This window comes from Homalodisca vitripennis, chromosome 3 (genome assembly GCF_021130785.1).
Source record: "Homalodisca vitripennis isolate AUS2020 chromosome 3, UT_GWSS_2.1, whole genome shotgun sequence".
NCBI classification, from domain to species: Eukaryota; Metazoa; Arthropoda; class Insecta; order Hemiptera; family Cicadellidae; genus Homalodisca; species Homalodisca vitripennis.
In genome coordinates, this window is record NC_060209.1 from 189,973,755 (window position 1) to 189,986,103 (window position 12,349).

Genomic DNA, 12,349 nt, shown 5'->3' on the forward strand with positions numbered 1-12,349 from the left:
TAATGTCTATACTGATGCCCTCAATCACAGTTGTTCTCCCAGTACCTCATGACAAGAATAGGAGATTTGATTCTTCGATATGCAAGGAAACCTGGTCAGATATACCATTAGGGTAAATCCTGAGGCTAAAATAAGGGATATACAATACAAATTAATGATTGTACTGTAAATGGGTCGATGTGTGTGTGTGTGTGTAATTTCAATAAACATTGAATCACAAAAAGTACTTGTTCCGCCAGGACTCGAACCCGGATCTCTCACTTTACTATATATATATATTTGTGAGTCCAGCAACAAATTAAAAACTCGCACTCCATGGCGCCTGTGCTAAATTGAGGAACTAAAGATTATAATATTACATTATATGAAAAAAGAAAAATTACAAATTTCTTACTTTAATAACTAATATAGGTCTACATGCTTGAACCGTACATTATAAGACTCATTCCAAAGTAAATATAAAAACAACTTGAGTGAGCAGATAGTAGATTTAGAATATACATAGATGTAATTGATTATACGAGAGTAGCATTTAGAAAAGACAATCATAAAAAAATAGCCAATATTTTATTTGATTTAAAAAAGATTTTAAGTTGGAACATGATTCAATATGAGGTGGCGATTGATTAAAATACTTAGGAGCAATATAGTGAAAAGACTGTTTAAAATTAGATTTGTTGACTTTAGGTAATCTAAATATTCGTTGTAAATTACTTCTTGTTTGGTAAGACGGGTTTTCTGTACCAGTGTTGCCACTTCTGATATAAAAGAGTTTTAAAACTTTGTAAACAAACAAATGGTTAATGGGTAATATTTTTAGATGACAAAACAAAGGGTAGGAGCTCTCTCTTTTGTGACAGTTTAGTATTATTCTTATAATATGATTTTGGTATACTCTGAGTTTTCCAAATAGTTTTTAAAGGTTCCCCCCAGCATTGCACACCATATTGTAACCTAGAATCAATTAGAGCAAAGTAAAGAATTCGTAATAGACTGGGTTCACAGAAATTCTTCAAATAATAAAAAGTTCTGATTGAAAATTTGATTTTCTTATGTAATAATGAAATGTGATTTTGCCAATTTAAATTTTCGTCTAAGTTAATACCCAAGTACTTAAAACTAGTATTTTTTTCTATCACTTCACATTTGCAATCTATCGACAAACAGTTCAAATTGTGCAGAATTAATCCTGCAGGAAATTCAAAACTAAAATTTACATATCTTGTTTTCTTAACATTAATTACCATTTTGTTCACACAACATCATGACCTTAATAGTTCTAAATCCGTATTTATATTCACCCAGATATCATAAATATTTTTCTCTGAATAAAAAAAAGCAATGTCATCTTCAAAGGCACTGTTTTGACCTTGAAAGGGTAATTCAAGTAAATCGTTTATAAAAACTAAAAGTAAGGTAGCTGATAGCACCGATCCTTGTGGTACACCAGCTTGGAAAGTTAGTGGTGCGCTAAATTGATCTGAAATTTTGACTTTTTGGACTCTATTACTTATAACACTATTAAACCAATTGAGTGCAGTTCCCCATACTCCAGCTGCTTCCAATTTAGATAGTAGTATATTATGATCGACAAAATCAAAAGCTGTTTTGAAGTCAATAAAGAGTCCCCGTTACTTTTTTGTTTGTGTTGAAATTGTTGTAAATATTTTCTGTAACCAATAATAACGCATCCATTCCTTTCCTAAACCCATATTGAGACGGGCTGAAAAACGTTATGCTATCTAAATACTTTACGAGTCTGGTACTCATTATTTTATCAAATATTTAAGAGAAAATGGATAATAGACTGATTGGTCTTATATTTTCAATTTTAATAGATGAATTATTTTTAAATATTGGAATTTTACGTTTATCAGGAAAAACACCGTTCTGTAAGCTTAGATTTACAATATGAACCAAAATTGGAGCAATCGGTCCCGCTGTCTTTTTTACGAGTTTTACGGAAATGCCATCAAATCGAGCTGATTTTTTTGCTTTTTAAACATTTAATGGTGATCAAAACTTCATCTATATTAGTCGGCGCTATGAAAAAAGAGTGATGACGTAGACGGTAATGCCCCTGATGGTAGGCTGATAGGCTGATAGCGGCGGCAGTGCGGGCGGACCGGGACTGACTCGACCTTGGACTGCGATAAGGTTATAATTCAATTATCAGCCACCTGTTTATAATTGTTGACAATCTCACCATTGCACAACTCCACTTTATCTACATTTTTCCCTATTGCCGAACCTAATACGTTATTTATTACTTTCCAATATTGTGAAGAATCGATATTACAGTTGTTAATCTTATTAGTGAAATATGCATTTTTTGCTGAATCGATTTCCCCTTTTAATTTATTACAGAATAAATTGAAATATAATTTGAAGGATTGGTCGTATGGGCGCTTTTTATAAATTGTGTATAGTTTTTCCTTTTTTTTTATTTTGTTCTTAACAAACTATTATTATATTCGAACATCATAAAGAATATACGAGAACAGTGCAATGACTTTTAAGTCGTTGAGCTGATTACACTGTTTCAAAATGAAGGACAAATTCATCAATATATTTCTGATTTATTATAAGTTGCCCTCATGCGGCCAGTTATATCACATTCACATCAACGGAATGACCAAGTTAACAAACCTACTAATACACAAAATTCAACAAAAAATTAGCAGATGTAATTAAATATCAGAAGCTAAACCACAACTTAGAAATTTGTTTTATAAAAAATATATCTATGGATATGTGCCTAATCAATAAACCTAGCCGTGATAAAATCACAGCAGTTTTAATTCCACAGAGGGGTACTTAAAAGCTACAACAATACTGTCACCACTGAGAAGGTGGACCCTACTTTTGTCAGTAATGAGTTTTCACTGTGACCCATGACTTCTATTTCCTCATGGAGAACCTGATGAGTGTTTCTCACGCAGTTATCACTCAGAAAACTATTTCAGCAGTTTATTGTAGACGTATAAATTTCAATTGGTGAGCGATTATATTACATTTGTTTCAATCAACAATAAGAATTCAGAATTAAGTTGTGTTAAGATGGGTGTTCTGCAGGGCTCAGTTCTTAGACTGTTCATCTTTATTACGGCGGCCAATGATATTTTATACAATGTCATGGCTGATACAGTTGTTTGTTATGCAGATGATACAACACTACTTTCTAAACACCAAGATATTGCAACTGTACAGGCAATTTCCAAATCAGTTCTTGATAGTGCAGTAAATTGGTTCTCGGCCAATAACCTTCTTTGTAACCACAAAAAAACTCAATCACTTTTGGTTTGTAAAAAAAAATATAGAAAATAGATCAGTAAAACTATTAGGCATTCTTATCGGTTCCAAATTGAATTAGAGAACCCATATTGATTTTGTTTGCAGGAAAATTTCTGGGGTGAGCTATCTTATCTGGAAATTAAGAAATATTGTGTCAATTGAATACCTTAGAATAGCTTATATCGGGCTTTTTGAGTCACATTTAAGCTATGGCTTGCTATTGTGGGGACATTCCTCTTTAGTCGGTGACGTTATTAAGTAATTGGCGCAATGTGTTTGGCTGGCCCTCCGGACCGTTCTCGCCCCTTGTTCATTAAACTTGTGGTGAACTTGTATATTTTCAGTACAGTGATGTACGTAAAAAACAACTTGGCTGAATTGGTCATCAGAGAAAATATACATAGTCATAATATACGTGGAAAAAGCAAAATTGACATTCCAATGCATAGATTAACAAAGACTGCCAAATCACACAAACTGTATGGTGTACACTTTTTTTAGTAAATTACCAGTATCTGCTAGAACTGCACCTATAAGTATGTTTAGGACTAGAATGCACAGCTGGTTGCTTAACACTCCATTTTACTCTATAAAAGAATTCTTTGGCTGTGAATTAACTGTTGATTTTAATTGGCTAATACAGTTTTACTGTTAATTTTAATTAGGCTCATATAGTTTTAAATATTTTAATTTTGACATTTATTGACCTATTTCATTATGTATGATAAATGGTTAATAAAGACTATTTCACTACATAAGAAACCATCAGGACACCAAGAAACCAAAAGGCCATCAGTCAAAACTGCATACCCAGCATAACAAGGAGGTACAGGACTGTGTGTTGAATAGAGATCAACTGAATAACCTTACAGCAGATATATTGTTGTATTGCCATTGTCATTTTGAAATGGTCCACAGAACGTGATTAAAAAATATAAAAATACATTAGCAATCATCCAAAAGTTTGGGCAGCCAAATATTTTTGATAATAACCTGTAAACAAAACTAGCTATAAAAAAAATAAATAAAATAAATACTCCTAAATACAAATAAATACTCCTAGATATAGGAGTATATTTATATCTATTTCTGGAAACAAATTCCTAGCAGAATGTCCTGACACTGTTTCGATAGTCTTCAAAGGTAAACTTAATGAAGTAAAAAGAAACACATTAAAGGTTGTGTTTGGCATGGTGATTGTCTGTATGCAATATAATTTACAAAAATGACCTCCCACATTGCCATGCAATTTATCCTTATTGAGGGGCAGTCCTGAGATCAATTACATCTGTGTATCTACTTTTTTGTAGGTATGACAACCATGGAATAAATTTTAACAGCCTCTAAGTTTAAGTGATTTTATCAAGACTGGTGGTAAAAAGCAAGAAACTGCATGCATTGTGTTTCATTAATACCAATTTGTATTACTTTGAAAAGGATTTCGTTTGAGTCGTTTTTAACTGTCGGTCTCCCAGAAACAGTTTTAGTTAAGAACACAAACTTTTAACAATTTTGTCAAGTTGGTAATTTTTCTTTCAAATCTTTACTTGTATATTTTATTTCTGTAGGAAAACATTAATAGAGTAAAATTAGTCTAAAAGTGCCATTCCGAGCAAATAATTTCTAAAGTTTCTGAGGCATAATCCTTTGTGAATGTTGAGTTTAGTTCTGGTTCACCATCCTCTTAGTGCAGTGTCTGTAATCTGACTACAGTATCACAAATTTGACTCCTGGAATCTGGAGTCATGTTTGTCGGAGAGATCCAAAAAAGTCAGTGACGAAAAAGCTCCTTCGATTTTAAAAATGTGTGTGAAGCTGCAGGCAACTGATAGTTATATCATAAAGAGAAAGCTGAAAATTTTGACTTTGGGGTTTCTTCACATTGGTCTAAAATAGTTCCAGTGTTGCTGAAGTCGTTGGAACTATCAATCGAATACATGGAATGTTAGATGCAATACAATCCAGAGGAATTGTGGGGCAAGCCTCAGGTAAGTGCTAATGATAAAGTAAACCAAATACATCACATGCATAAAACTTCAAAGTTGAGTAGGGAACTACAACAGAAGAAAAAAATATTCCTCAAATCCAAAGCATTACAAACATGTATTTTATTTTATGTTGAATAAGCAAGATAATATTTAAAAACCAATTTGTAATACGGTAAAGGGGTGTGCAGTATTATCTAACTATATAGAAAAATCAATTATGTTGATTTTTAAAAATATATTGAGATAAAAATGATCAGCATACCAACAGTCTTTATTGAAGAGGTAATCAGTGATTTGTAGCATATCTTTTGTATTACACATAAAGATTTAGGGGCCAAATATGGAATCTTGAGGGACTCCTCTTGATGTAACTTCTGACTTGTTACGATGTATAATACTCTTCAACAGTTATTCGTCTAACTTTATAATAAAAGCCTTGAATCAAATTAAAAACGATGACTGTACAACTTAGGACCAGTTATCACAATTACTTTTCGCCTATTTATGATCATATTGGCCATGAAAAGCTCAAAAATAAACACGACAAAAGATATGCCATAACCAAAGAGAAGTATTAAGAAGATGCCACGAAACTGAGTTAGATTCATAGTGTATACATATTGTGGAATATCATCAGTTTGAGTAAGTGTATCTCTCCGGTTATAATCACCTGCAAAAGTGCCAAACTTTTGAACCAGTCCATTCTGTAACAAGCGTATGAGCATGGTGTTGATGGGTTCGTAGAGCGGTGAGCCTCTTGGGAACAGCAGCGGTGTAGCCAGTGATTGCATTAGACAGCCATCGACAAAGTAAACTCTGTCCTTGTCAAAAATCTTGTCAATATCCTTAGAGTAAGAGCTGAGGTGTCTCTTTTCACCAAAAACAGCAAAGTTCCTTTGCTTCTCGATTCTGTTAATGATATCTTTGAAATCAGAAGCCGGTAGGACTTTGAATTTCTGTATCATTTTCTTAATGTTCTCGTTGTTGCTGCGGATGGCTTTCAAGATGTTGTGCATTTGCTGAGCCCCTCCAATCTCCAAGGAAGAGTCTAGGAGGTCTTGTAGAGAGTGGATGTTGTGAACTCTCCAGGGGATGGTCATGAAACTCCAGAGGGAGGCTTGGTAAGCTGTTGTAATCACAAGAACACAGACCAGCCAGTGTGCGATGAAGATGCGTAGAGACCAAGATTTGGGCTTCACAGGGAACGGTTGGTTCAGTATTGTGGCTAAAATATACTGAAAGGCATTTAGTGGTGATTGAAGAAATGTGTTTTCCCCAAGAATTGTAGTGTTGCAAACAATAAAGAATACTGCACAAATAACACAGAAAATAAACAACATCCAAAAGCTTGGAGAGAATTCGTCTATGTAGTTCATTATAACAGAGCGTTTCCTTCCGGCCCGTATTGGCACTGCCCATGTGTAACATTCAAAACGGGTCTCTTTACCAAAAATAATGGCAGAGAAGTTGGAGAAAGCGAATCTAGAAAACACTCCCATAGCAAAGTCCACTCTCTGGTTCGCCAGGTACTCGGTAATTTGGTCTATAGTGTCATTGTAAAAGAACCAACTTCGCTCCAAAGAAGAATTATGACTTGCTGTGAGCACAATTTTGGGCTTGAAGTTTAGTTTTTCGACCAGAATATCCATTAATTCCTTTGTCAGTTTTTGAAATACAATACCACCACTTTTGTCAAAGGCCAACACTGCCTCAGGGGGTTGCCTGTTGGCTAAGCAAGTCAGAGTACATCCATACATATTCCAGTACTTTCCTGTTTGAAACAAATCAGTCCTCTTTGAGAACTTTCCACCAATGAAAGAATTGATTTTGGTTGGAGGTCCAGTTCTTGCACAGTGATTCCTACTGTACGGGAAAGAAGTGTAAATGTTAATCTTTCCCTTTTCAGGTATCAGGAAAATGTCATAAATCATCTTCATGTCATGAAATTGACTCAAAACGTTATAGACAGTGTGGTGTAGCTCGAATTTCGAACTGCCAACAACAATGAAAAATGTGTCTTTGCGGAGCTTTTGGAGGAGCTTGTTGTACCTTGTGTTATTTCTGGGAAACAGTACCACCAAGTGTTTTTCTGTATTTAGGGGCTGCAGACTTTTTGAGGTGACCATGAAGGGTTTCTTCATGCTGCGTACCATCTTGACCCAAAGCACACTGTTTCCCCTCTCTTCTGTGTAGAACACCACAGTTCTGCGTACTACGTAGGTGTCAATGATGGTCATCACACAGGATATCATCTCGTTGCTCTCCTGGTCCTCAAAATGTGCCACAGTAATGGTGCAGAATATGAGGACCAATACGAGTGAATACATACCGCACGATACCTGCTGTATAATAACTCAGAGTACTAGACTGTTTCGGGCAAATACAGATATTGTATTGCTTTGTGATTGACACTGTTTACAGAGTCAACACAAAGAGGACATTGATCATGGGCTTCTTTTAGCCCCTACTGTTTCAAATATTATAGACAATGGATTTTTATTTCTAAATATTATTATAAATCACAATTAACAACTTGTTATAACAATTGTTTATATAGTTTTCTTAAACTTAAAACATTAAAACCTTGGATTCGACAAGAAATCCGAGACACAAACTTACACTGTACAATAAAACCAACATTTTTATGTTTTAATAAAACTGAAATTTAAACAGTCTTTAGAATAGTATGACTTGGGTATCAAAATTGATTATTAATTACTTTAAAAATACTTTGCTGGGTACCAACTCAATGTCATTTTCAAAATTTTGTTTTATGCTTTGTAAGACACACAACTGAAATTTCAAATATAGAAGATTTGTATTGTATATACATTTATTGGGTTCCAATATTTACTTCAACTAAGATAATACGAGTAACTAACTGCCTATGTAATGCAGTGAATCAAACAAATAGTCTAATCTTAACAAGTTTTCAGGTAAATAGATCATGTTCTAATAATTTGGATTTTGTTAGACCAAATATTGTTATCAATACAATAAGTACTTTTTTAATTTATAAACAATGCCTCCAAATTTCAAATCTAAACAATTTTTATTGGTCCAAGACTGATTTAAAATTGCAAGGATTTGGTACTTTTGAAACAAATGTTTGTAATTTTCAACTGTTTTCATTTTATTTCTGGTTTTTTTAAATATTTTTACTACTCGGTTTACTAGAAAGTAACATTTTTCCAATAAACCAATACCCATAGACACCATTTAATAATAGATTTGGTTTAATTTCTATTATCACATGAAATATGTAATTGTTGATTGGCTAAATCAATCTCTTTTCTTGATTCCATGCATTAAGAATTATTATTAATATACCAGGTGTCCCATGAAGAGGTTTAAATGTTTGATTTTATATTACTAGCCCATTTATGCACCAAACCTTTTCAAACTCCACACAATTCATTAAATATGGTTTTAAAATATTCTGTGAAAATTTCAGCTCTCTAGCAATTGTTGAAACAAAACTGTGGCATTTTGAAAAACAATACTTTAAAAACAGTTAAAAAAATATTATTTTTTTGTTTTGTAAAATTATTTGTTGTCATATTCTAGAGAAATAAAGCATTTCAATCAGAAAATTAGAACATAGCCTGTTAAAAACCCTACAATTACACTCCACAATTATTCAAACTCTAATCCATCCACAGCAACACACTGATATTAACAGCGTTTAACAAATGAATCATAAGCTCTTACAAAGAAATTCTGCGGTATCCGGAGAAGTTCCTCCTCACTTCATTGTTTTAATTCCTCATCATTATTGAAGCTATGAGTATAAAATTGTTCCTTTAAGTAACCCCATAGAAAAAAAATCACACAAAGTTAAATCTGGGGATCGGGCGGCCAATCTAAAAAATTACTTCCATGACCAATCTAACGCCATTAGGTTGTCATTTAGTAATCGTTTGACAGGATTTGCGAAATGAAGAGTAGCACCATCTTGTTGGAAGATTGCTTGATCCATTTCTATAACTGTAATTTTAGGAACAAATCGAGTGATTTGAGAGAACTATAGCTGAATTGGAACTGGTATCCTTATCAGGCTTGTGCAAGGTTTAATATTTTGTGAAAAAAAATACTATAGCAACAATAATAAGCAAATGTTATTGTTCCTTTAGTTTCAATGAAAACAATGATATATACTATGTCGTATACAAGTTGAATTTCCAGTGTTGTAAAGTTATTATACAAATGGCCGAAAATACATTTTTAGTAGATTTTACACTAAAGTTAAATATTGCTAAAACTATATATATTTTGGGTAAGGATAAAATCGTCCTTCTTTTTTATATTTTGGATTGCGTATAAATCTTACATACATTCATATATGATAAGATACTGAAAGTTATAAAATATTAAAAAAAAATTCATATCAAGTTAATTAAAACACAGGAATGTTTGTTGATAATAAGAAAATAGTAATGATTATAATATTATTATTATTTGCAATATTCTGATCACAAAATTTTTGTGAAGTGCTTGACGATGGAATAATTGATTCCGAAAGACCTTGTACAATAATAAAAGTTATAGTCGAAAATTTTGTATCCATTTACTAGTGATAATACATCTTTTATATTAGTGATACTATGGAACAGTATCAACTTTCACTATTTGTTGAAAGTGTATTCCATTTTGATATTGTATATTTTAACTTTTATTGATTTCCCAGTAGGTGGGAATATACTTCATGTAACACAGGCACTTTCAGAAATTAACAGATTAGTGATACCATGGAACAGTATCAACTTTCACTATTTGTTGAAAGTGTATTCCATTTTGATATTGTATATTTTAACTTTTATTGATTTCCCAGTAGGTGGGAATATACTTCATGTAACACAGGCACTTTCAGAAATTAACAGATTAGTGATACCATGGAACAGTATCAACTTTCACTATTTGTTGAAAGTGTATTCCATTTTGATATTGTATATTTTAACTTTTATTGATTTCCCAGTAGGTGGGAATATACTTCATGTAAACACAGGCACTTTCAGAAATTAACAGATCAGTGATACTATGGAACAGTATCAACTTTCACTATTTATTGAAAGTGTATTCCATTTTGATATTGTATATTTTAACTTTTATTGATTTCCCAGTAGGTGGGAATATACTTCATGTAACACAGGCACTTTCAGAAATTAACAGATCAGTAATACTATGGAACAGTATCAACTTTCACTATTTGTTGAAAGTGTATTCCATTTTGATATTGTATATTTTAACTTTTATTGATTTCCCAGTAGGTGGGAGTATACTTCATGTAACACAGGCACTTTCAGAAATTAACAGATTAGTGATACCATGGAACAGTATCAACTTTCACTATTTGTTGAAAGTGTATTCCATTTTGATATTGTATATTTTAACTTTTATTGATTTCCCAGTAGGTGGGAATATACTTCATGTAACACAGGCACTTTCAGAAATTAACAGATCAGTGATACTATGGAACAGTATCAACTTTCACTATTTATTGAAAGTGTATTCCATTTTGATATTGTATATTTTAACTTTTATTGATTTCCCAGTAGGTGGGAATATACTTCATGTAACACAGGCACTTTCAGAAATTAACAGATCAGTAATACTATGGAACAGTATCAACTTTCACTATTTGTTGAAAGTGTATTCCATTTTGATATTGTATATTTTAACTTTTATTGATTTCCCAGTAGGTGGGAGTATACTTCATGTAACACAGGCACTTTCAGAAATTAACAGATCAGTAATACTATGGAACAGTATCAACTTTCACTATTTGTTGAAAGTGTATTCCATTTTGATATTGTATATTTTAAACTTTTATTGATTTCCCAGTAGGTGGGAGTATACTTCATGTAACACAGGCACTTTCAGAAATTAACAGATTAGTGATACTATGGAACAGTATCAACTTTCACTATTTGTTGAAAGTGAATTCCATTTTCATATTGTTTGTATATTTAAATTTTGTATTGATTTCTCAGTAGGTAGGAACATAGTTCATGTAACACAGGCACTTTCAGAAATTAACAGATTAGTGATACTATGGAGTTGCACAGAGCTAGAGCCGCACCTGCTTTTTATCGACAACGGAAGAGATAAATTTAATATGCAGCTGCTATCGCCCGCGGCCTACTTGGTTTCGCAATGGCAATTGTGCAACAGCTGCAGCTGCTACATGAAGGTTGATTGAACAGTGTTGCCAACTTGGCGACGGTCTGTGTAGTGGCAGCAAAATACAAAGAATCGTTTTAATCTGACTTGACGAAGCTCGCGTTGTAGGCTTCGCTAAATTTGGAGCCTATGAGGATTATCTCAACATCCTGATGGGTAGTTACTCATGTAATTAACTCTGCTACTTCTCATGCCCCACCCAGCGCTGTTCAAGGCTAATAAATATTTCCTTGACGACATACTGGCACTGGCAGGAAATAAGGTTTTATATAAGCCGTTTCACAACGATATTCTTCACTAGCGCTGAGCCAAATTTCAGGAGGATACACCTTTCTCGAACCCAATCTGGCTTTTTATAATTTAAGCTTCATCCAAATGTCAAGCTTAATTCAATAATATTTTATTTATTCATCGCAAATTCTGTACAGTACAAACACGTAAGTGTTGTACAATACAATTATGTTCAGATAACTTCAAATAAAGTCAGTAATCAGAAACGGTAATGTTATGTAAAACAAGCTTATACGTCCAGGGAGATTGTTAAAGCATTGAATTGTATTTGTGTCATTGTCACATTTGTTCATAAAATATTCCCTTAACGTTTTTAAGGGCAGTTGCTTCGTATATAATTTGTAGTTCGTTTGGCAATTTATTAAAAATTGTGAACCAAAGATGGAATGGTCCCGCATGGTGACTACTTATGTATTCCACTGTAAGGTGTCCCCTCCCTCTCGTGGGTACAAAATGAAAAACTTCTGCTAAAGGAACAGTTCACTTTAGCAGTGATTCTCAAGCACAATTTGGAAACTCTACTTAAATTTCCTTGAGTTGGCAATCCCTAGAAATTCATACCACTCAATTAGACCACTCGAGATTAAATTCCATTT

General features: G+C 33.1%; 1 protein-coding gene across 1 annotated transcript; it reads right to left on the minus strand.

Annotated features, from left to right (window-relative positions):
- Positions 1-5,577: 5,577 nt before the first annotated feature.
- Positions 5,578-7,348, minus strand: LOC124358776. Its single transcript, XM_046811073.1, has one exon. The coding sequence runs from the start codon at positions 7,217-7,219 to the stop codon at positions 5,729-5,731; it is 1,491 nt and encodes a 496-aa protein (XP_046667029.1). The 5' UTR covers positions 7,220-7,348; the 3' UTR covers positions 5,578-5,728.
- Between the last annotated feature and the right edge of the window lie 5,001 nt (positions 7,349-12,349).